This window comes from Mustelus asterias, chromosome 11 (assembly GCF_964213995.1).
Source record: "Mustelus asterias chromosome 11, sMusAst1.hap1.1, whole genome shotgun sequence".
In the NCBI taxonomy this organism is placed as follows: Eukaryota; Metazoa; Chordata; class Chondrichthyes; order Carcharhiniformes; family Triakidae; genus Mustelus; species Mustelus asterias.
This window is the reverse complement of record NC_135811.1, coordinates 55253628-55280500: the sequence shown is the minus strand read 5'-3', so window position 1 is coordinate 55280500 and position 26873 is coordinate 55253628. Positions and strand designations below refer to the sequence as shown.

At 47.2% G+C, this 26873-nt stretch overlaps 1 protein-coding gene across 6 annotated transcripts in view; it reads left to right on the top strand.

The window, feature by feature from the left end:
- Positions 1–26873, top strand: part of fam13c (family with sequence similarity 13 member C) — a 181423-nt gene that overhangs the window by 90779 nt on the left and 63771 nt on the right. For all 6 annotated transcript variants that reach the window (XM_078223617.1, XM_078223615.1, XM_078223618.1 and 3 more), the window contains 2 exons: positions 993–1081; positions 18578–18644. In XM_078223617.1, the coding sequence (XP_078079743.1) occupies positions 993–1081; positions 18578–18644 (156 nt within the window). The remainder of the gene's footprint in view (positions 1–992; positions 1082–18577; positions 18645–26873) is intronic.

Sequence of the window (26873 nt, the reverse complement as noted above, 5' to 3'; positions counted from 1 at the left end):
TTTAAATTTTAAAGCATTTCCCCCACTAATCCACCTAATCTGCACATCTTTGGACAGTGGGAGGAAACCGGAGCACCCGGAGGAAACCCATGCAGACACGGCAGCAGTGCTGACCACTGTGCCGCCATTCAAAGTAAATACATTAAGAAAGCATTGAAATCCATTATCAGGTATTCTGCAACTATCAGAGCTGCGCTTCCAGCTCCCGCCCTGTACTCGGAGACATGTCCACTACTGACAACAAAAGATGCCCCCCACTGGTATACCCCACTCAGATCTGCCATTCTGAAGCAGTAGGAGTGCTATACTAGATATTCAATTGTCCTTTTTTGTTTGCTGAACCACCCAGCTACCAATTGCTGTAACGCTCACCTCCGAATTATATTTGGTCTGAGAGAATTGTACTTATTCTGGCTGTTGGGATTTGTGGGGGGAGAGATTGCCTTTTCATTGTGGGATCTGAGGTTGTGGAGGAAAGGGGTCTTGTGTCCTGGAGCTTGTTAATGAGAATCTCAAAGCTGTGACTATTGTAGTGGCTCCCCCACAGTGTACATCGGAGCAAACAGCTGCATGACACAGCAGAAAACCCACTGAATCAATCAATCAGCCTGACAGAGGGACAGTAAGAGGAGTGTGCCTTTACACAGCACTCAATAACCACAAACCGCAAACTCCAGGAAAATATAAAGAGGGTTAAGTCTTTATTTTAACAGTTCCGCAAAGAAGATCTTAGTGTCCTGAAGAATTGAAAGTTTGAAAAAGAGAAGCCGAATGGGTTGATTTCCGCTCGGTTTAACCCCGATCAGGAGTAGGGGGCAGAGTTTGGCCTTGATCCAAATGGTACCATCAGCAGAACAAAATAGCCACTGTCTTCTCGACTCTGCATCTTGAGTGGGTCTGAAAGCGACGTTTGGAAGTTGCGGTGTGTATGAGCTGAACCTATGGAGCTTGGTGTGAAGGGTATGAACATATCTTCCTCTTTCTTTGTGCAGGCGATGGATAGGGCGACACCTTCACCAGCAGAGAGCAGAGAGAAAACCGAGACAGTCACTGCCAAACATGCTGAAGAGCCTGCACTGAGGTGAGGAGAATGTTGTCATCAGTATGTTGCTGGCCCTGGAGGTTAGTGAGGATGTGGATCAAGTTCCTCAAAAAAGTAAACTCTCGCTGCCAATAACCTTGTGGTATGTGAACTATGGGGTGTATGAAATATTCCTAACATTATGGGCTGTATATTATTTTCAGATGTAAATCCCATTAAGGTTTTCATATTAACCTAACTAATCTGTCTGTCCACTCATTCACTCTGTTTCCAATTCGTATTTGAAATGAAGCAGTAGGTTTTACACCTATGTCATTTAAAAAAAACTGATGGCTTATTTTATTCACTAGTGGTTGTGCAGTGCTTGGACAGTATATTGTTAGACACACTCTGTGGCGATGGCCTACTGGTATCATCTCTAGACTGTTAATCCAGAAACTCAGTCAATATTCTGGGGACCCGGGTTCGAATCCCGCCATGGCAGATGGTGGAATTTGAATTCAATAAAAAATATCTGGAATTAAGAATCTACTGAAGACCATGCAACCATTGTCGATTTTTTGGAAACACCCATCTGGTTCATTAATGTCCTTTAGGGAAGGAAATCTGCCATCCTTACCCGGTCTGGCCCACATGTGACTCCGGAGACACAGCAATGTGGTTGACTCTCAACTGCCCTCGGCCAACTAGGGATGGGCAATAAATGCTGGCCATCCAGTGACACCCATGTCCCACACGAATGAATAAATTAAAAAAAAATGTTTTGTGGACTGTTTCTGAAATACTGGAATCCGCTTTATTTTGAAATCAGAAACAATCGTGCACGCATGCACTGCTAATTGGATTAATCTCTGGCCAAATGTTTTTTGGGAATTGGGTTTGTTAGACTTTTCCCTGCACCCTTCAGTCCAGAATCTTGTTCCGTGCTGTAAGCTTACTGGGAGCACAAGGTGATTGACCACAGCATGACACAGGAACCAAACATCTGGCACCCTGGGGAACAATGGAGCCAGCGGTGTACCTCCTTCATAACCAATGGGATTTACAGGTTCAGAATTAAACAGAGGGAGGGCTGAGAAGGAGGGTGAATTCAAGTCAAATCAGGTCGAGAAAGAGAAATAGGGAGGGGATAAAAGTTTGGATTAGAGAAGGGGGTTAAAAAAAAAAGACACAAAGGAAAAGTAACATTGTCATATCCTAAATTTGACACTTTATAAATTTCCCAACAGCAATCGAGCTTCCCGAAGATCTATCTTCTAACAGTTCATGTTTTGAGGTTCATTGACTGTCACTGACCGTTATGTTAAAAGGGTACTTGTAATATTAATCGCAAGGCTTGACTTTTACTGACCAGTTTAATCGGCAAATTAATCTGCGATGGCAGCAACTTTATAAACCCGTGGGGTAGAGTTAAGGCTGTATTCGTGAAGCTAAGGGTGGAGCAGGGCAAACTGTCCAGTGACCTGCAGTGATTGGCCACACACACACTATATCATTCTCACCACAGAGTGTGGGCCAGTTTGCTTGTCAATGCAGCAAAATGTTTCCGTCCCGTGGAAACAATCCACCTTTGTGGAAAAGGTGAAGGTGGGAAGCCAGCCCCATAAGCACCATCCCAGGGGTTTGAAAGCCAGTCACCCAGGCTATATCCCCCCAGAGTTGGTTAGGAGCCAGCTGTGTTCTGAACAATGTTTGCAGAAATTCCTGAAGCATCCACCCTAGTCAACAGACTCTCCAGTGTAAGCGAACCCTCTGTGCAAAGAATGGCATTGGACTTTTTTGCCATTTGCCGCTCATCTTCAAATTGCCTCCCTAGAATTCTAACACTAGAATTCTAAGTATCTGCTTTGCCATGGCAAGATCCCGGAGATCCTTGTTGGAATTCCTCAGAGCCAAGTGTTCACATCTCATGTGCTTGCACTTGGTCGCATCATACTCCATTGCTAAATTTTATTTATTTCTTTATACTTTCACTGAATGTGCATAGTGCTGACCAGGCCAGCATTTATTGCCCATTCCTAATCACCCTTAAGGTGCTGGTGAGCTGCCTTCTTAAGCTGCTGTAGTCCATGTAGTGTAGGTACACCCACAGTGCTGTTAGGATGGGAGTTTCAGAAGTTTGACCCACAGTGAAGGAACGGCCGATATATTTCCAAATCAGGGGGAACCTCCAGGTGGTGGTGTTCCTATAGATCTGCTGCTCTTGACCTTCTAGGTGGTAGAGGTCTTGGGTTTGGAATGTGCTGTCACAGGCTTACATTAACACTGCAATGAATTTACTGTGAAAATCCCCTAGTCGCCACACTCTGGTGCCTGTTTGGGTACACTGAGGGAGAATTTAGCATGGCCAATCCACCTAACCAGCACGTCTTTCAGACTGTGGGAGGAAATCGAAGTAGCTGGAGGAAACCCACGCAGACACGGGGAGAACGTGCAGGCTCCACACATAGACAATGATCCAAGCCAGGAATCGAACACGGGTCCCTGGCGCTGTGAGGCAGCAGCGCTAACCACTGTACCACAGCTGCCACTATACATGAGTGATGGGAGGAGTTAATGTTTAAGGTGATAGATGGGCTGCAAATGGATTGCTTTGTCCTGGAAGTTGATGAACTTCTTGAGTGTTGTTGGAACTGCACTCATCCAGGCAAGTGGAGAGTATTCCATCACACTCCTGACTTGTGTCCTGTAGATGATGGACAGGCTCTGCAGAGTCGGGAGGTGAGTTACTCTCCGCAGAATTGCCAGCCGTTGACCTCCTCTCGTAGCCGCAACATTTATGTGATTGTTTCAGTTCAGTTTGTGGTCAATGGTGACCCCCAGGATGATGATAGCTTTGTCTGGAACACTGAATTCAGTTCCAAGCACCATATCCCGAGAAGGAGATATTGACCTTAAAGCGGATGTGATACAGATTCACCAGAATGATACTGCAGCTGAAAGGGTTAAAGGGGAGGACAGGTTGTATGGGCTTGGCATGTATTCTCTTGGATTGTGGAGGTTTAGTGTTGATCTAATTGAGGTATTTAAATGGTAACAGTATTCAATAGCATATGCATAGAAAGATTATTTATCTGGTGGACAAATGAGAAGAAAAGGACGCATTTTTACAATTCAGACCCGGGTTATTTAGATGAGAAATCAGACAGCACGGATGAAAATGTGAAATTCCCCTTCCCCTCTTTGGGAAATTGAAATTTTCAAGGCTGAGATTGACAACATTTTCCTATTCGGGATATAATGTGTAAATAGAGTTGAAGGGCCTCTCCTGCTCCAAAATCCGATGTTCCTATGTACAGACCAGCTATGATTCAATTGAATGACAGGAATTGGCTCCGGGGACTTGATTGGGATACTCTCTGTTCCTGCAATAGCTGAGTGCTTTATTGTGAGTTAGAAATTACCCTTTGCCAATTCTTGATTGAGATACCAGCGTGAGTTAATCTAATGTAGATCATAACTGGGTTCATGACTGAGTGGACCGATTGCTAGAGGCAATGTTAGGCATTGAAGGGTCTGAGATTGGTGCCTCCTCTCTCTCTCTTGCGAGGCATCTGTCTTGCTTTCAGTTGCTATGGAAATGTTGTGCTGGTAAGAATCTCCCCTGAGTGGAAGCCTCAAAGAGAAAAACTATTTCTGATCTTTGACCGTTCTTGGTCAGTTTGCTGATGCACGCCACCTCACAATATTCCGATAAACTGACCCCAGGGCTCCCCCCCCCCCCCCCCCCCCCCAGATCAGCACTGGCTGGGCTCATGGGCGGCTCATCCCCACTGCATTTCAGGCTGATCCTGGACTTTTGATTGAAACGTTTACATCATTAAATGTTCCATTGCCATTTGCTATTTTTGGAGGTGTTTCTGGTGTGCTGGTAGCATTGACGGAAGGGTGTTGTGCTTTATAGAGACATCAGATGCAAAAAGAAAAATGTTGATTCACTTGTGCTGCAAGTCTAAAGTCCAAAGATGTTGATTGGCCATAGTAACTTGTCCCTTAGTGTCATGGAGACTAGTAGGATCAATAAATGGGGTTATGGGGATAGGGCCTGGTGGGATTGTGGTCAGTGAAGACTCGATGGGCCAAATGGCCTCAGGCACTGTAGGGATTCTATTCGATTCTGTGAAATTACAATTCTCATCAATTCTCCTCAACCGACCATATCTTAGGATCCATATGGGATAACACTGCAAACAGGTTTGACATGGGTCCATTGCAAGCTATTTCCTCTCACAAGCCAATGCTGGGTGCAAATGCCTTCTTGTGTCACTGTGTGATACATAAACTGAGCGTTTATAAAATTCATGGGGCATTGCTTTTATCTTAACGGTGTAACTTGCTCGGTGTAGAACTCAGCTTCATATTGCCACTCTGTGCCCAAGTACTTGTATCAATTTTCACCCAGCCAGTTTGTAATTTGAGCGGCATGGTGGCACAGTGGTTAACATTGCTGCCTCACAGCGCCAGGGACCCGGGTTCGATTCCCGACTTAGATCACTGTCTGTGTGGAGTCTGCACATTCTCCCTGTGTCTGCGTGGATTTCCTCTGGGTGCTCCGGTTTCCTCTCACATTCTGAAAGACATGCTGGTTAGGTGCATTGACCTGAACAGGTGCCAGACTGGGGGAATTTCACAGTAACTTCATTGCAGTGTTAATGTAAGCCTTACTTGTGACTAATAAATAAACTTTTCACCTGCCTTTCCAGAAGTTAAGAGGTTTGAATTCTCCTAACTTTTCCTGAGTAACTGTTGGTGTAACCCTGTTGGAATTATCTGAAGTTTGTGATTTAAACCCCCACCCCTTCTTCCAATGTTGAGGAGTTGGGAACTTGCAGCCCTGTGTTTCACTGTTATCTGGAACACTGGTTTTCTGGCCCCATTGGGTTTTCCGATTTGGGTTTTCAGCAGTGGGGGGAGGGCATGCAAAATATGACCAGTGGGATAAGGCACCCACTCGTAACCCCCCTGCACTGAATTCTTTTCCACTGCCACAAAATGCTGAGCAGTGGAAGGTGGGCAAGAGTCGAAAGGCTGAATTTTGTTTCCATTCAAGTTGGTGAAAGGGCAGGAAGGAAGCTGGAGGGGTGGGGGGCGGGGGAGGTAGGTTTCACCCTTTGGGGGTGCCCTGTGAGCATGAGGGAATGCCCCTCAAGATTGTATCCCCCTTTTGTACCTCCCAACCTGACCTCCAAAACCCTCCACTCCCACTTCCCCTACCTCCCTCCACCCCTTTCCCACCTCCCTTAATCCTCTTCTCCTAATGGCTCCTGGTTCCTCCCCATCCAAAAAGGCCCAGGACCTACCCGAGTCTGGGCTCCATACTGTCTTCTTCATGGAGATGCTTCCACCACTCCCAAGCCTGAGTTCTGGGACTCTGAGGACGGACCGTGATCTGACTGGCCAGCAGCTCTGGAGGGCAGGACTTCCTTTCACTGAGGTGTAGGAGACCCCCTCTCTGCCCCACCCGCGGTGTAATGTGCCTGTGGGGGCAGCCTTTTTTTAAGCAGGGTAGGGGGTAGGTGTGGGTGTGAGTAGTGCATACACCCCACCCACCTCCCCCTGTAAAATTCACCCTGCTTCCTGTTATTTGTCTCCTTATCTGTTCATGCTATTCCATGAGTCATTGCCTCTTTCACTGTTTCAAATACAATTGTGAGTCTGTGGTTCAGACTGGTGCAGATATTAATAGTCTCATGACATCTGAAAGAAGATAGGAAGTGAAAGATGTTCTGATGAGAACCAATGAAAGCAATACTTATAACAATAATATCAATTATAGTTATCTATTGGTGTTGCGCATATACTGTTCACAGGTAGTTTGGGGTTTTAAGCATAGGTTAGCAACTGGGTGTCACGACTATGTAAGACTAAAGTAGATGGTACTCTCAGGGGTAACCTCCAGCAAAAACTCACTGGGCCAAATAGCCCGCTGTGGCATTCTGCTGCTTTCTATCCTGGCCCATGGCTTGCACCCAAGCACTCCTTATTCAGGGGACTTCTTCCAAGACACTGAGGTAAGTGAAAGGCCAGTAAATTGATCATGAATATCAGAAGGCCAGTGAGGCTTCCTTTTCCTTTATTGTTGAAGATTATTTTGTCCTCTGTAGCGTGGGGTGTGTGGAGACTGGGTGTGGGTGGCAGATATACAATGGATGCAAGCTTTCTCCCAGGGCAACATTCACGATCATTTGGATGTTACAGTGCATTATGAGAGTTGCACCGTTCTTTCTGCACTTAGTCATTCACCTACTGGCCTTTTTTTTTAAGCTTTCTAATGTTAGTTTTGCTATTTATTCCCTCCAAACTCCATGGTCTGGCCTCAGCTCCTCCCTCTGTGACTGGATCCTGAACTTCCTAACTCACAGACCACAATCAGTAAGAATAGGCAACAACACCTCCTCCACGATCATCCTTAACACTGGTGCCCCACAAGGCTGTGTTCTCAGCCCCCTACTATACTCCTTATACACCTATGACTGTGCGGCCAAATTCCCCTCCAATTCGATTTTCAGGTTTGCTGATGACACCAACGTATTGGGTTGGATCTCAAACAATGAAAAGACAGATTACAGGAATGAGATAGAGAATCTGGTGAACTGGTGCGGCAACAATAATCTCTCCCTCAATATCAACAAAACAAAGGAGATTGTCATCAACTTCAGGAAGCGTAAAGGAGAACATGCCTCTGTCTACATCAATGGGGAGAAAGTAGAAAGGCTTGAGAGCTTCAAGTTTTTAGGTGTCCAGATCACCAACAACCTGCCCTGGTACCCCCCATGCCGACACTATAGTTAAGAAAGCCCACCAATGCCTCTACTTTCTCAGAAGACTAAGGAAATTTGGCATGTCAGCTACGATTCTCACCAACTTTTACAGTTGCACCATAGAAAGCATTCTTTCTGGTTGTGTCACAACTTGGTATGGCTCCTGCTCTGCCCAAGACCGCAAGGAACTACAAAAGGTCGTGAATGTTGCCCAATCCATCATGCGAACCAGCCTCCCATCCATTGACTCTGTCTACACTTCCCGCTGCCTCGGCAAAGCAGCCAGCATAATTAAGGACCCCACGCACCCCGGACATTCTCTCTTCCACCTTCTTCCTTTGGAAAAAAGATACAAAAGTCTGAGGTCACGTACCAACCGACTCAAGAACAGCTTCTTCCCTGCTGCTGTCAGACTTTTGAATGGACCTACCTTGCATTAAGTTGATCTTTCTCTACACCCTAGCTATGACTGTAACAGTACATTCTGCACTCTCTCCTTTCCTTCCCTATGCACAGTATGTTTTGTCTGTACAGTGCGCAAGAAACAATACTTTTCACTGTATGCTAATAAATGTGACAATAATAAATCAAATCAAAAATCCTAATTCGTAACTTGTTGTTTTCTTTTTAAAGCCCCCTTTTCCCCCCTCCTTCTCTTTTGGGAGATGGGCTGGGGTGGCGGGGGGGGGGGGGTGGAGTTTCAGACAAGGTCGAGAAACCATTTTTTGGAAACCGCTTTTAAAGAGATGCCTTTGAGCTGATCCAGAGATGAGTGTACGGATCAAGCTGACCAAGTCTCCGCTGTGTAGAAGAAAAACACAACAGCATAGGAGGGTGGGGTTTGAATGTATCTGCTAAATGCGGCCATTGTACCACAACACCCTCTCCTTAAGGTCAGAGAGGTTAAAAGGAGATTGCATCGAGGTCCAGGATTGAGGGGTTTTAATAGCGTAGAGTTTCTTTGGAAGGATAGTTGGAAAACCTAGATGCGGATCCTTGATGAAAATAGCTGAGAGAAAGCATTGATTTGGAAGAGGATTTCAAAGCATGTCTTTTTGAGAGAGAAATTTGGAAATACTTGTTTGACAATCATCTGTTTGGGGGGGGGGGGGGGGGCGGTGAGGACAAATCCATGGAATCGATTGAGTGGCATCTGCCATTTGGTTGCAGAGTTGGGTGTTGGCTGATCACAATCAGCCTGTGGATTTAAAGGGATTGTGTGTTTACTGAAGACCTTATAGCATAAGATATATTTTGCAACCTGTGACATTCTAAACCAGACAGATTTAAAATTACTAGCAAAAGACCAAGGGGGAAATGAATAGAATTTTTATTTCAGTGAGGTGTTATGATCAGGAATACACTGCCTGAAAGGGCAGATTCAATCGTAATTTGGAAAGTGTAAATGATAGGACTATGGGGAAAGAGCAGGGAAGTGGGACTAATTGGATAGTTGTTGTAATGAGCTTGCATAAGCACAGTGGGCTGAATGGCCTTCAGTGCTGGATGATTCTCAGTAAACCTGTCCAAATTTTGGCATAGATCACATAATAGTGAAATGATGCCAGTAAGAGGCACACATTCTCCACTTCACCAGCTTCCTGTAAGTACTGATTTTCCCATTTATGCTTCCTCTGAGTCACAGAGCTCCGAATGAAGACTAGGATCATGACAAATGGTTAAAATGCTCTCTTCTGAAGCATTAATTGAGGCTTCTGGGAACAAGATGATATCCAGTCCCTTCAGATGAATAAATTATACACATTACACTGTTGAACAAAATTAGCCATATATATTAGAAAGTCCAACCTGACGTGATGCATGAGTTTCTGCAGCTGGCTCAGGATCCGGTCCAAATTTCCTGCCACCAGTGTAGTCCAATAAATAGGAACTCTTTTCTAACCCAGTGATTGATTTGTGTCTGCCACACGTAGCCAGGTTTTATACGTTTATTTACGCTGATGGTTCTGGGGCAGGATTGATTTACCAGTCGGCCGAGTGACCTGATCAATGATTAATACAGCATCTCCGTTTGATGCATGAGGTAGATTGTGTTTGGATTAGGAGCATCAAATGACACATGGATATTGGATAACTGAGAAAGGAATCATCTTGCATAATACAACACAAACCACCACCCGGAGATATGCCAAAGCACTTTACAACCAATTAAGCCACTTTTGAAGTACAGTCTTCGTTGTAATGTAGGAAATGTGCAACAGAGCAAGTTTCAATGAGATAAATGACTAGGTAATCCATTTGTGATGCTAGTTATGGGCTAAATATTGCTCAAACTGCAGAGGGGAACTCTGTCCAGATAGTGTCTGGGGTCTTTATACCCCCCTCTCAGAGGGATGAGGAGGTCTTATCCAAAGGATCACAGCTCTGCTATACTGTTCCTTGTTCCTGCACTGCCATGTCACTGTAGATATGGGATTTGGAATAGGCCCTGCCCCCACAACATTGACGCTGAGAGCTTCAGAGTGCTTCTGCTGGGCAATATACACTTTGTGAAGTCACAATGGCAGCGCTGTGCATGTTGTAAATATTACCAAGCAACACACCCGGCCTGGCACCGCTCCAACCAAACTACCCGGCTCAGAACCACCCAAACCAAACTACCCGACCCGGCACCGCTCCAACCAAACTACCCGACCCGGCACTGCTCCAACCAAACTACCCGGCCCGGCACCGCTCCAACCAAACTACCCGACCCGGCACTGCTCCAACCAAACTACCCGGCCCGGCACCGCTCCAACCAAACTACCCGGCCCGGCACTGCTCCAACCAAACTACCCGACCCGGCACCGCTCCAACCAAACTACCCGGCCTGGCACCGCTCCAACCAAACTACCCGACCCGGCACTGCTCCAACCAAACTACCCGACCCGGCACTGCTCCAACCAAACTACCCGGCCTGGCACTGCTCCAACCAAACTACCCGACCCGGCACTGCTCCAACCAAACTACCCGGCCCAGCACTGCTCCAACCAAACTACCCGGCCCGGCACCGCTCCAACCAAACTACCCGGCCTGGCACCGCTCCAACCAAACTACCCGGCCTGGCACCGCTCCAACCAAACTACCCGGCCCGGCACCGCTCCAACCAAACTACCCGGCCTGGCACCGCTCCAACCAAACTACCCGGCCCGGCACTGCTCCAACCAAACTACCTGACCCGGCACCGCTCCAACCAAACTACCCAGCCCGGCACCGCTCCAACCAAACTACCCGGCCCGGCACCGCTCCAACCAAACTACCCGGCCTGGCACCGCTCCAACCAAACTACCCGGCCCGGCACCGCTCCAACCAAACTACCCGGCCTGGCACCGCTCCAACCAAACTACCCGGCCCGGCACTGCTCCAACCAAACTACCTGACCCGGCACTGCTCCAACCAAACTACCCAGCCCGGCACCGCTCCAACCAAACTACCCGGCCCGGCACTGCTCCAACCAAACTACCCGGCCCGGCACCGCTCCAACCAAACTACCCGGCCCGGCACCGCTCCAACCAAACTACCCGGCCCGGCACTGCTCCAACCAAACTACCCGGCCCGGCACTGCTCCAACCAAACTACCCGGCCTGGCACCGCTCCAACCAAACTACCCGACCCGGCACCGCTCCAACCAAACTACCCGACCCGGCACCGCTCCAACCAAACTACCCGGCCTGGCACCGCTCCAACCAAACTACCCGGCCCGGCACCGCTCCAATCAAACTACCCGACCCGGCACCGCTCCAACCAAACTACCCGGCCCGGCACCGCTCCAACCAAACTACCCGACCCGGCACCGCTCCAACCAAACTACCCGGCCCGGCACCGCTCCAACCAAACTACCCGACCCGGCACTGCTCCAACCAAACTACCCGACCCGGCACTGCTCCAACCAAACTACCCGACCCGGCACTGCTCCAACCAAACTACCCGACCCGGCACCGCTCCAACCAAACTACCCGGCCTGGCATGACTCAAACTAAGGGAGGATAGGGTAATATGGTGGTGAGTGGGAAGGACGGATAGAGTCATAGGGCCGGGGGCATGAGCGATTGATCAATGAAAGGGATGATGCTGGAAGGCTAAAGGGTGGGAGTTAATGAAACAGTTGGAGAAGCAGAAAGATGGCTTCCAGGGAGCTGAGAGTGATTCGAGCAGAATGAGGAGAGGGGGAATGGAGGGAAGAATGGAGAATCTAACACAAAGGGAAAGCTCCTGTGGCCTGGGATGTCATTGAAGAAGGTGAATAGACCACAGGGAGTGGTGACCACCCATCGGCTGTGCACCCAATCTCCAGCAGCAGCCCATGTTGCTGCTCCCATTGGCTGGAATTCAGCTATCCTCCATTCCAGCAGCTGCCGAGGCAGGAACTGGTGTTTAAGAAAACTTTCCAGCAGTTCCTCCCAGTGGGAGGTTTTAATTATGGAGAGAATCCCGATAGACTGGAAAACGGGAATCCTTCCATCAGGCAGACACTTGCCACATGTTGGAATCCTGAGCCTGGAATACATGATTTAAAAGAAGAAAAAAATATTTTTTAACCATTGAAACGATCTGTAGTTTTGGCATGAGTTTAGAACTAAATGACAAACTGATGGAGACCCAGTGTGGAAATTTTTTTAAACTCTATCATGGGACACGGGTGTCGCTGGCTGGCTGGCATTTATTGTCCATTCCTAATTATCCATTTCAGTGGGCAGTTAAGTCAACCATATTGCTGTGGCTCTGGAGTCGCATGTGGACCAGACCGGGTAAGGATGGCAGATTTCCTTCCCTAAAGGACATTAGTGAACCAGGTGGGTTTTTCCCACAATCGACAATCATCAGTAGACTTTTAATTCCAAATTTTTTTTATTGAATTCAAATTTCACCAAATGCCGTGGCAGGATTCGAACCCAGGTCCCCAAAACATTACCCTGGCAATCTTGATTACTCGTCCCAGCAGCAATACCACTGCGCCACTGTCTTACGATTCTATACTTGATTCGCTGCCGGCAGTGACGTAAGATGCCGAGCAAGAAGCGACTGGATCTTATCGGGTGTCCATTCTTCCTGTTGAGATGCCCCTCTGACTGATTGATGTGTGGGACTGACTTTGAGGTTGTGCCATGCCTCGCAGTTTGTTCCCCTCTTGTCAGAGAGGGTGAATGACATGGACGGCAATGCACGCAGTTCTCCTGCCTTGTGCGGTATCTGATATTGTGTCCAGCTGTACAGAGTGTTGCTTCCACAGAGTTCTGTACTCGGGCAGTTTGGTAAATAAGGGAATTTTTAGCGTTATGAGGGTTGATCTCTTTCCAAACTGTAGTTAAATTTTGTCCTTAGCATTGAACTTAACTTTAGCTTGTAATTTCTTTCACAGTTTCATTGGATAAACAAGCTGACTGCTGGGGGCAGTTGTATAGTTAGTTAATTAAGTGGCTAATTAGAAGTAGTAATTACTGGCATCAGGGCTGGCTTAGATTTCTGGATAGTTGCTCGTTTAAATGCAGGAGCGAAGTACAGCTTCTACAGAGTGCTAAACCCAGAGGGCAGAATCTTACCAAAAAAGTTTATTTTAATTATTTATTAGTGTCACAAGTAGGCTTACATTAACACTGCAATGAAGTTACTGTGAAAATCCCCTAGTCTCCACAATCCGGCGCCTGTTCAGGAACAATAAGGGAGAGTTTAGCATGGCCAATGCACCTAACCAGCACGTCATTTGGACTGTGGGAGGAAACCAGAGCACCCGGAGGAAACCCACATAGACATGGGGAGAATGTTCAGACTCCGCGCAGACAGTGAGCCAAGCCAGGAATTGGACCTGGGTCTCTGGTGCTGTGAAGGCAGCAGTGCTAACCACTGTGCCACCGTGCCACCCAAAACTGGCAAAGTGTCAGGATGTGGAGATGCCGGCGTTGGACTGATGTAAACACAGTAAGAAGTTTAACAACACCAGGTTAAAGTCCAACAGGTTTATTTGGTAGCAAAAGCCACACAAGCTTTTGGAGTCTTAAGCCCTTCAGGTGAGTGGTGATTAGTGTCACATCCCTGAATCACATTCACTCACCTGAAGAAGGGGCTTAAGGCTCCTAAAGCCTGTGGCTTTTGCTACCAAATAAACCTGTTGGACTTTAACCTGGTGTTGTTAAACTTCTTAAAGTGTCAGGAACCAGCTTGAAAACCAGTGTGTTTCTCTCCAGAGAAACAGACAGCTGTTCCCTCCAGATCCTATGACACTTTGTCAAAAATAAACAGATGGGGATGTGTTTCACGCTGTCACTTTGAGGTACGGGAGGGAGGATCAGCGTGTGGCTTGAGGCGCAATGCAGAGGGAGGACATCAAACTCTTGGGACATTGGGACAGGTATTGCGGTTCAGCTCAAAAGGGATGGGTTTGCACCTCAACTAGACTGAGACCGTCTTCATGGTGGGATTCATTCCTGTGGGTTTGAACTAAATTATCAGGAGGATGGGTGTCAGCATATAGCTGTGGAAACGAGCAATTAGATTCACAAAATGAGAGAGTTGAACAGCAATAGAGAAGGAAATAATCCCATATTAGATAGGAGCAGACTGAAAAGCATAATGAGGAATGCGGAGACAGGTTTAGACCACACACTAAATGTGGTGACTAAGGTTGATGAATTATAATCAGAAAAGCAGTCTGGAAATATGATTTGGTGACAATAATGGAGAGATGGCTTTAAAATGCTGAGGAGTGGGTACTTAATATTCTTGGATATAAAGTCTGGAGAAAAGAGAGAGGAAAAAATGGTGGTGAGGTGGGAGTGCTGATGATGGAAGATATTGTAATGTTGGAAAGTGAGGATGTCGTTGAGGGGACAAGGACTGAGAGACTGAGGAGCAAATCTGCAGTGAAATCATAGAGATGTGGGAGAACTATAGAGTGGTGATACCGGCGCACTTTCATTACCCACATGTCCATTGGGGAGGGATTTCTGAAATATCTTCAGGAGAGGTTCTTGACCAGTACTTAGCATTGGTGTTCACTAAGGAAATGGCTGCTGACAAATTATCGAGAGAAGTAGAGATAGCAGAAGCAACCAGTAGGCTGAAAATTGACAAGTAGGATGTACCGGAAAAGCTGACTCTGTGTAGAGCGGATACGTTATCAGAGAAATGCTACAGTGCAGAAGGGGGCCATTCAGCCCATCGAGTCTGCACCGACCACAATCCCACCCAAGTTCTATCTCCATAACTCCATGCATTTACCCGAGCTAGTCCCCCTGACACAAAGGGGCAATTTTGGACTGTGGGAGGAAACCCACGCAGACATGGAATTAAGTCCAGTCTCCCGGACTACCTGGATCCACTACAGTTTACCTCAGGCCGTAACAGATCCACAGCAGATGCTATTTCCCTGGCCCTGCACTCAACCCTGGAACACCTAGATAACAAGGACACCTATGTCAGACTCATATTTATTGACTACAGCTCAGCCTTCAACACTATTATTCCCACAAAACTCATCTCCAAACTCTGTGGCCTGGGCCTCAGCACCTCCCTCTGCGATTGGATCCTGAACTTCCTAACTCACAGACCGCAATCAGTAACGATAGGCAGCAACACCTCCTCCACGATCATCCTCAACAACTTGTCCCACAAGGCTGTGTTCTCAGCCCCCTACTATACTCATTATACACCTGTGACTGTGCAGCCAAATTCCCCTCCAATTCAATTTTCAAGTTTGCTGACGACACCACCGTAGTGGGTTGGATCTCAAACAATGACGAGACAGAGTACAGGAATGAGATAGAGAATCTGGTGAACTGGTGCGGCAACAATAATCTCTACCTCAATGTCAACAAAATGAAGGAGATTGTCATCGACTTCAGGAAGCATAAAGGAGAACATGCCCCTGTCTATATCAATGGGGACGAAATAGAAAGGGTCGAGAGCTTCAAGGTTTTAGGTGTCCAGATCACCAACAACCTGTCCTGGTCCCCTCATGCCGACACTATAGTTAAGAAAGCCCACCAACGCCTCTACTTTCTCAGAAGTCTAAGGAAATTTGGCATGTTAGCTACGACTCTCATCAACTTTTACAGATGCACCATAAAAAGCATTATTTCTGGTTGTATCACAGCTTGGTATGGCTCCTGCTCTGCCCAAGACCGCAAGGAACTACAAAAGGTCGTGAATGTAGCCCAATCCATCACGCAAACCAGCCTCCCATCCATTGACTCTGTCTACACTTCCCGCTGCCTCGGCAAAGCAGCTAGCATAATTAAGGACCCCACGTACTCTGGACATTCTCTTCCACTTTCTTCCTTTGGGAAAAAGATACAAAAGTCTGAGGTCACATACCAACCGACTCAAGAACAGCTTCTTCCCTGCTCTTGTCAGACTATTGAATGGACTTACCTTGCATTAAGTTGATCTTTCTCTATACCCTAGCTATGACTGTAACAGTACATTCTGCACTCTCTCATTTCCTTCTCTATGAACAGTACACTTTGTCTGTATAGTACGCAAGAAACAATACTTTTCACTATGTTAACATGTGACAATAATAAATCAAATCAAATCAAAACATGGGGAGAATGTGCAGACTCCACACAGATAGTGACCCGAGGCCAGAATTGAACCCGGGTCCCTGGCGCTGTGACGCAGCAGTGCTAGCCACTGTGCCCCCCTTATCAGGTTGGTCCAGATTGCTTGCAGCCCAGGTTGCTAAGCAAGCTGGAAGTGGAGATGTTGGAAGGGTTTGCCATAATCTTCCCGAGATACAGGGAGGCTGTTTCTTTGCCTCTCGCTCGATCCTATCAGCTTTAATGCTGATCAACCAACCAGTAAGACCGCCCTCTATGACAGGATTCGATAAGCTGTTCTCATAAGATCGTGGAACAAGGATCAGGGACACAGATTTACAGTTTTGGACAAGAGGAAGATCTTTATTTTGGAGCGAGTGATAATGGCCTGGAAACCACGGCCTACGAGAGTGGTAGAAGTAAAGATCGATGATTTCACAAGGAAATTGGATAGGCTCCTGAAGGAAATAAACTTTTAGGACTATGGGGATAGAGTGGGGAATGGGACTGAGTGGATTGCTCTGCAACGAACTGGCATAGAGTTGATGGGCTGAATGGCTTCTTTCTGCACTGTTGTGACTCTATCTGATCACAAACAGCCTTTGAAAAGACGAGGAATAATTTTCAATTGCTTGACATCACGATAGTTCCACCTGGATATCACATTCCCACCCACCCCATTTCACACCAGAAGAATCACTGCTGCCATTTTAAGTTGGGCCGCTTTCTGATAAACTGTGCACTCATTGTATTTGATGCCTATTTATATTGCAAATGTTTAAGCACCCAAATGCCTTACTCAACAATTGATCGGATCTACAATAGATAATATTGTTTAACGTACAAGAGTCTACAAATAATAGAGTAGGAACAGCCTAGATGGACCGTCCACGGTGGTGTTTGGTAAAATTTTGACCCTGCGACGATGAGGGATCGGTGATGTGTATCCAGGGTGAGGCTGTTGGGTGACTTGTTGGTGAACCTGTAGGTGATGGGGTTCCCAAGCACAAGCTACACTTATCCATTTGGGCAGTGGAGGTCAGGGATTTGGGAGACAATGCCGGAGGATGTGTCGATTGGAATGCTGTCGTGGCTGGAAGAAGAGGTTGGAGTAATGTCTGAGGGTCCACAGCAGCTGCACAGGGAGAGGCAGAAGGAGGGAAGCCCACAGGAGGTCTTATTTCACTGGAGTGTGGAGACTAAAACCCTCACACCTGCAGTTTGGTGAGGGGCAGGTGGTGGCCTTGTGGTGTTATCACTAGACTATTAATCCAGAGACACAGCTAAAGTTCCGGGGACCCGGGTTCGAATCCCATCACGGCAGATAGTGGAATTTCAATTCAATTAAAGAAATCTGGAATTAAGAATCTACTGATGACCATGAAACCAGTGTCGATTGTCGGAAAACCCATCTGGTTCGTTAATGCCCTTTAGGGAAGGAAATCTGCTGTGCTTACCTGGTCTGGCCTACATGTGACTCTAGAGCCACAGCAATGTGGTTGGTTCTCCAAGGGCAACTAGAAATGGGCAATAAATGCTGGCCAGCCAGTGACGCCCATGTGCCACAAACAAATTTTTAAAAACCCTGCAGGTTGGTGAGGAACAGGATGTGAGGAGACTGAACTTTACCAAGATGCTCAGTGCTTGGCTCCTTGCTGCAGCCTAACTCCAGCTCTTGACTATTAAAACCACATTGATCCTCAGGGTCATCCAGGCCTTTGCAACACTGGTCAATCTGCTATGTATGTATGCCTCAAACAGATGATGGATGTGCTCTTTGCCAGAACCAACATCTCCATCCCTGTGCCTGTGCTCATCACAAAGTAGTTTATTTATTTGTGTCACAAGTAGGCTTACATTAACACTGCAATGAAGATACTGTGAAAATCCCCAGATGGCCACACTCCAGCACCTGTTCGGGTACACTGAGGGAGAATGTAGCATGGCCAATGCACCTAACCAGCATGTCTTTCAGACTGTGGGAGGAAACCGGAGCACCCGGAGGAAACCCACACAAACACGGGGAGAACATGCAAACTCCACACAGACAGTCACCCAAGCCAGGAATCGAACTTGGGCCTCTGTGAGGCAGCAGTGCTAACCACTGTGCCACCATGCTGCCTGCAGCAAGGGAAAATAGCGTGTTAGAAATGGTGCGATTGCAGGTTATCCTGTATGTTTATCATTTTTCCAGTCTCTAGTAACATCCTGTGTAAATGTAGCCTTAACCTCTCTTTCAGAGGGAACAACATGTCACCTGTACACACCGAGCAAGAAAGTCCCGACATTGCACAGGATTTCGGTGAGGTAAGTGGCAAACACTAAAACTGTTCAGTATTCACCACTTGGAATGGACCTGAGCTCATCCAAAGCTCTGCTGTCAGTATTCTGCCTATCGCCAATTCCATTCACCTTGCTGAGCGATATTGTTGACATCCAAACATTTGTAGGTTGGGTGGATTAGCAGGGTGAATGTGTGGGGTTGCGGGGATAGGGCGGGGGAATGGGACTGGGTGAGATACTCTACCAGAGAGTCAGTGCAGACTTGATTGGCCGAATGGCCGCCTTCTGCATTGTAGTGATTCTATGATTGGCTCCTATTCTACCAATGCCTTAAATTTAAAACTCTTACCTCCGTTTTCTAATCGCCCCATGACTTTAACCCTCCTAACTCTGTAAATTCCTCCAGAACCTTCTGATAACTCTCCGATCCTCCAGCTCTGGCTCTTGTGTAACCCCCAGTTCCTTCACCCCATGAATGACGGCCATATCTTTAGCCATTAAGGTCTTAAACTCTGGAGTTCCCTCTGTCAATCTTTCATAGAAAGTCATTTTATCATAGAGTAGTGCAGAAAGAGGCCATTCAGCCCATCGAGTCTGCACCAACCACAATCCCACCCAGGCCCTATCCCTGCATCCCTACATATTTACCCACTAATCCCTCTAACCTATGCATCCTGGGACACTAAGGGGCAATTTAGAATGGCCAATCAACCTAGCCCGCACACCTTTGGACTGTGGGAGGAAACTGGAGCACCCGGAGGAAACCCACGCAGACACGGAGAATGTGCAGACTCCACACAAACAGTGACCCGAGCCAGGAATCGAACCCAGGTGCCTGGAGCTGTGAAGCAGCAGTGCTAACCACTGTGCTACCGTGCCACCCTCTTCACCTCTTTCTCCTATAAGGCCTATCCCTTTAACCGGGCATTTGGCCACTGGTTCGAATGCCTCCTCCTTTGGATCAATGTCAGATCACTGCATGAATATGCTCCTGTGAACTGCTTGGGACTATGTTAAAGGTGCTATATAAATGCAAGTTGTTGCAAGTTAAGTATAAACCTTAGTTTCTTTAAGGTAATTCTATATGATACAAACATTAATAGAGCAGAAATGTCCCCCCAAAATTCTGAGTGTTGAATCTGCGGGAAAACTGGAGTAATTCACGCTGGTTTTGTCAGTGGGTTCACACTAGAATCTCCCACACTCTGTGCAATGCAGAGGCCACCAGTGTGATTATCATTAGATTTTAGGGGGTGGGGTCTACTCCCACCTGGGAGGCTGAAACCAGCAGGACTCTGCGCATGCGCAGTGTTCCCAAACTGACAGCCTCCCATTTGCTGGCCAGCTCAATCACTGGCCAGCCCTGAGACCCCCGCAGTGCTGCCCCCCAACGCCTCCAGGGTCCGATTGCGGCCCCCATAACCATTCCCAGGCCGGCCTCAACACCCCTCCTCCCCCAAAGCCTGGACTGCCCCAATCTACAGCCACCCCCCCCTCCCCCCCCCCCCACAGATGATATTTATAATAGCATTTAAATGCTAGTTCCCCTTCTATGCCGATTTCCGGCGTGGAGCGGACTGTGCCGGAAATCCAGCACTGACGGACGCTAGCGGGGCGCGAATGGGGACCCCATGCATTGCCCGCCCCCCGTGCAATTCTCCCAACCCGCCGCGCTAAAAATCAGTAGAGTGGGATGGGAGAATCACCCCCATAACTTTTCAGACATAGTTTAGAATACAAAGTCTAATGTGTTTTCAGATTTCAAGTGCTTTCTATATCCCTGCTCTCTTTCCCATAACGAAACAGATCCTTGGTGAGAGAAAAAGCAAAGAACTTTGCTGAATTGTTTTAATCCACACTTAATTAATAAGTTTGGAGAAAAAATTTAAATAAATTTATTGTACAAAATAATAGAAAAGATTCGGGAAAGGATATTTCTTTGCTCATGCTGCTAAAAATGTCCTTGCACCAAGAGCAACAAACATCAGATACTGGTTTTGGAAATGTGCTCATTGTGTCTCTTTCTGTTTGTGTTGGCTGTGGCTACGTTTATGCTCCAGAACCTGCTGTGCCCCGAGCCAAGCTGTTCCAGTACAGCTACAACACTGGCATCTGTCCAGCAATGTGGGAAATTGCCCAGGTATGTCCTGTACACAAGAAGCAGGACCAATCCAACCCAGCCAATTACTAGAATCATAGAAACCCTACAGTGCAGAAGGAGGCAATTCGGCCCATCCAGTCTGCACCAACCACGATCCCACCCAGGCCCTAACCCCATAACTCCATGCATTTATCCTGCTAACCCCCCTGACACTAAGGGGTAATTTAGCATGGCCAATCCACCTAACTCACACAAGTTTGGACTGTGGGAGGAAACCGGAGCACCCGGAGGAAACCCACACAGACACGGGGAGAATGTGCAGACTCCAGACAGACAGTGACCCAGGCTGGGAATCAAACCCAGGCCCCTGACGCTGTGAGACGGCAGTGCTAACCACCATGCCGCGCCATCAGTCTACTCTCAATCATCAGTAAAATGATGGAGATTGTTGTTGACAGTGTAAAGAAGTGGCACTTACTCAGCAATAACCTGCTCACTGAAGCTCAGTTTGGTTCTGTCAGGATCACTCAGCTCCTGACCTCATTGTAGCCTTGGTTCAAACATGGACAAAAGCGCTGAATGCCGCAGGTGAGGTGAGAGTGACGGTCCTTGACGGAGCATGGCATCAAGGAGCCCTAGCAAAACTGGACTCAATAGGAATCAGGAGGAAAACTCTCCACTAGTTGGAGTCATACCTGGCACAAAGGAAGTTGGTTATGGTGGTTGGAAGTCAATCATCTCTGCTTCGGGTCATCACTGCAGGAGTTCCTCAGGGTAGTACCCTAGGCCCAATCATCTTCAGTTGCTTCATCAATGACCTTCCTTCCTTCGTAACGTCAATAGTGGGGATGTTCATCCATGCTTCGGTCTCTGAAAGTAAGTGTGCAGACACTGCAGGCAGTTAGGAAGGCAAATGGTATGTTGGCCTTCATAGCGAAGGGATCTAAGTAAAGATAATATAGCGCGTTGGTGAGGCCACACCTGGAGTATTGTGTGCAGTTTTGGTGTCCTGATCTGAGGAAGGATGTCCTTGCTATAGAGGGAGTACAGCGAAGGTTTACCAGGCTGATTCCTGGGATGGCAGGTCTGTCATATGAGAAGAGACTAAGTTGATTAGAATTGTATTCACTGGAGTTTAGAAGAGTGAGAGGGGATTTCATAGAAACTTATAAAATTCTAACAGGGTTAGACAGGGTAGATTCAGAAAGAATGCTCCCAATGGTGGGGGAATCCAGAACTAGGGGTCGTAGTTTGAGGATAAACCTTCTCGAACCGAAGTGAGGAGAAATTTCTTCACCCAGAGGGTGACGAATGTGTGGAATTCACTACCACAGAATGTAGTTGAGGCCAAAACATTGTCTGATTTCAAGAAGAAATTAGATGTAGCTCTTGGGGCTAAAGGGTCAAGGGATATGGGAGGAAGGGGAGGATCAGAATATTGAATTTGATGATCAGACATGATTAAAATGAATGGTGGAGAAGGCTCAAAGGGCCGAATGGCCTACTCCTGCTAGTTTCTATGTTTCTATTCACTGATGATTGTGGGGATACTTGTAGAGGTGGACTTCAAACAATGCTCATACCCGAAGAAATAATGTACAGAACTACCAATAAAGATAACCCAAAGTTCATCAGAAAGTCAAAATAAAAAAGCTAGCACCATTTAACTCCTCAGATACTGAAGTAGTCCATGCCTATTTGCAGCAAGTCTTGGACAATGTCCAGACTTGAGCTGACAAGTGGCAAGTAACATCTGCACCAAACACATGCCAGGCAATGACCATCTCCAACAAGGGCGGATCTAACTATCACTCCTTGACATTCAATGGCATTACACCACTGAATCTTCACTGTCAACGTCCTGGGGTTTCCTGAACTGGACTAACCATATAAATACTTGATGCGCGTTATCACACACGAGGCTTGAGATGCTCAGGAAATAAAGGCTGTTACAACGAAGCTACTAATTATATACACGATCCCAGACTGAGGGGTCCCAGACAGAGCAGAGACCTTTATACCTCTCCCAGGAGGCGGAGCCCGACTGGGATCTACCACAATAACTATAATACAAGGTGTAACAGCCCAACCCTAACCCCAACAGCAACAAGTAGAACAACCCATCCCTAACCCCAACAGCAACATATATACATACTTGTAGTACTGGCCAGACCCTGGCTCAGTACTATCTAGTGGGAACCAACGATGGTTCACCACAATACTATGGCTGTCAGAGGCTGGGAATTCTGCAGGGAATAACTCACATCCTGAATCCCCAAAGCCTGCCCATCATCGACAAGGCACAAGTCAGGAGTGTGATGGAATACTTTCCTGTTGCCTGGATGGGAGCAGCACCAACAACACTCAAGAAGCTCAACACCATCCAGGACAAAGCAGCCCATTTGATTGGCACCCAATCCATCACCTTCAACATTCACTCCCACCGTCATTGACACACAGTGACAGCGGTATGCACCATCTGTAAGGGGCACTTGGGCTCACCCAAGCTGGCAATCGAACGCGGATCCCTGCCGCTGTGAGGCAGCAGTATTAACACTGTGCCGCTCTGAGGCAGCAGTATTAACACTGTGCCACTCTGAGGCAGCAGTATTAACCACTGTGCCGCTCTGAGGCAGCAGTATTAACACTGTGCCGCTCTGAGGCAGCAGTATTAACACTGTGCCGCTCTGAGGCAGCAGTATTAACACTGTGCCGCTCTGAGGCAGCAGTATTAACACTGTGCCGCTCTGAGGCAGCAGTATTAACACTGTGCCGCTCTGAGGAAGCAGTATTAACACTGTGCCGCTCTGAGGCAGCAGTATTAACACTGTGCCGCTCTGAGGCAGCAGTATTAACCACCGTGCCGCTCTGAGGCAGCAGTATTAACCACCGTGCCGCTCTGAGGCAGCAGTATTAACACTGTGCCGCTCTGAGGCAGCAGTATTAACCACCGTGCCACTCTGAGGCAGCAGTATTAACACTGTGCCGCTCTGAGGCAGCAGTATTAACACTGTGCCGCTCTGAGGCAGCAGTATTAACACTGTGCCGCTCTGAGGCAGCAGTATTAACACTGTGCCGCTCTGAGGCAGCAGTATTAACACTGTGCCGCTCTGAGGCAGCAGTATTAACACTGTGCCGCTCTGAGGCAGCAGTATTAACACTGTGCCGCTCTGAGGCAGCAGTATTAACACTGTGCCGCTCTGAGGCAGCAGTATTAACACTGTGCCGCTCTGAGGCAGCAGTATTAACCACCATGCCGCTCTGAGGCAGCAGTATTAACACTGTGCCGCTCTGAGGCAGCAGTATTAACCACCGTGCCGCTCTGAGGCAGCAGTATTAACACTGTGCCGCTCTGAGGCAGCAGTATTAACCACCGTGCCGCTCTGAGGCAGCAGTATTAACCACCGTGCCGCTCTGAGGCAGCAGTATTAACCACCATGCCGCTCTGAGGCAGCAGTATTAACACTGTGCCGCTCTGAGGCAGCAGTATTAACACTGTGCCGCTCTGAGGCAGCAGTATTAACCACCATGCCGCTCTGAGGCAGCAGTATTAACACTGTGCCGCTCTGAGGCAGCAGTATTAACACTGTGCCGCTCTGAGGCAGCAGTATTAACACTGTGCCGCTCTGAGGCAGCAGTATTAACCACTGTGCCGCTCTGAGGCAGCAGTATTAACACTGTGCCGCTCTGAGGCAGCAGTATTAACACTGTGCCGCTCTGAGGCAACAGTATTAACCACTGTGCCGCTCTGAGGCAGCAGTATTAACCACCGTGCCACCCACTCCATTAAAGTCTCAATTTTTTGAAGAATTAATATCAATGTGCATTTAGTAATTAGATCATATCTGTAATTATTTGTAAGGAAATAGTGCCACTAAGAACAGGTGTATGAAATGTTATACAAAACTGACAAAGCTAAAGCTTTTAAAAATTCCATTGAAATGTAAGACAAGATAGAGTGCCATACAGCTGCCTATCTAATGACAGAAATCTGTTGACAAATCCACTGTGTCCTTTCAGTTGGTCATTTGAGGTCATTGTGAAGGAGCGTGAGGACCATTGACGCATCAGTTTTCATTTTCCATTAGCCTCAAACATTCCAAAAAGCCAATCTCTTTAAATCCCCGGCAGCACGTTGGCAGTGCCAATGAAGTCTCTCATGTCTGCCAAGAACAAGTAAATTGAAACACCTTGAATATCTGATTTTAATCACTTAAGAACAAAGTTGTACGTGACAACACCAACATAGTTTGAATGATTAACTGGCTACGAAAATAAGAATGGAACAGCTATACGAGTGCTGGAAGTGAGTCAGTAGGCATTTTGCTAAACTGTGTGTTTGAGGTCTATTTCTGGATGGGATTGGCTAGAAATTTCACTGGGAATATGGCTACAGAAGACGAGCAGCGTTAATATTTACAGGAGTTGACACAGTTGTTAACGCTGCTGCCTCACAGCACCAGGGACCCGGGTTCGATTCCCGGCTTGAGTCACTGTCTGTGTGGAGTTTGCACGTTTTCCCCATCTCTGTGTGGGTTGCTTCTGGGTGCTCCGGTTTCCTCCCACACTCCAAAGATGTGCAGTTTTGGTGTATTGGCCATGGTAAATTGCCCCTTAGTGTTGCAGCATTTGTAGGTTAGGGGGATTAGCGGGGTAAATATGTGGAGTTATGGGGATAGGGCTCTGTCGGAGAGTCAGTGCAGGCAATATCCAGGTAACCTTTTCTGCACTCGCTCCAAAGTCTCCACGTCCTTCTGATAGTGTGGTGACCAGAATTGGACACAGTATTCCAAGTGGAATACTGAATGGTCTCCTTCTGTATTGTTGGGATTCTATGATTTCATACTCTGGGGAAGCAGAAATCGCTCAATGCCGTAGTTAACAATCCATTCGATGGCTTCAGCTGATAGTTTAGTTTATTTATTGGTGTCACAAGTAGGCTTACATTAACAATGCAATGAAGTTACTGTGAAAATCCCCTAGTCGCTACACTCTGGTACCTGTTTGTGTACACTGAGGGAGAATTTAGCATGGTCAATGCACCTAACCAGCACATCTTTCAGACTGAGGGGAAACCGGAGCACCCGGAGGAAACCCACACAGACACGTGGAGAATGTGCAGACTCCGCACAGACAATAACCCAAGCCGGGAATCGAACACAGTGCTTGCCACCGTGCTGCCCCATGCAGGGTGAATGGTTGTAATGCAACCAGGAATGTTCCTCTGGGGTCAGAGGTTCAGTAAATGGGTAATAGTCTGAGCAGGATGATTGCAGTCACAAGTTGAGCTATTCCTCTGCAAGTGGCCTCATCTCCCTTGGCCCATCCTCAAGCAGCTGAGGATTTTCCAGATGTTTCCATGGAAGATTTAAACCTGAGACTTCACTGCTCGGGTCAGATACCAGGTTGGAGTTGGTGATGTTTGCAGTCAGTCAGAGGTGCAGCATGGAGAGGTGAGGCTGTCCCCAGCTTGTGTTTGGATTGTGTTCCAGTAAGGCCAAACGGGATTTAAAAATCTATGATCAATGCGCATTGTGTTTAAAGTAAAAGTTTACAGGAAGCGTAACCTGTTTCGAGTCTCCTGCAGCATGTGAGAAATCGTCACATTTTTCACAATTGCAAATGTTCTTTAATATACAAGAACATTTAAATCGGCAGATATTTTGCAATCATATTTTGCTTAACGGGCTTTTGGCATTGTAAATGTTTACCTGTTCCATGGATTAGCTGGAACATCATGAGACCCTGTGGCAGTTTATTAAATGTATCAAATCAAATCTATCCTCATAAAATGAGGAGTGAAATCAGGAAACACATTTTCATTCCAAACAAAGCTAGTGGAAATTTGGACCTCCCACAAGCCCACGGGCAATTGGACTTTCAAGACTTGTGGTGGATAGATATTTGTTGGATTAGAGAACTGAGGTATGTAAAGGCAGGAAAATGGAGTTGAAACACGGATCAGCCACAATCTCGTGGAACAGGGGGTTCAAGGTGCAGAATGGCCTCCTCTTGTTCCTATGTTCCCGGTACATGAATCACAATAAGTTAGTATGCAGCTACAGCAGGTGGTAGGAAGACAAATGGAATGTTGGTGTTTATTGCAGGAGTAAGAAGTCTCGCAGCATCAGGTTAAAGTTCAACAGGTTTAT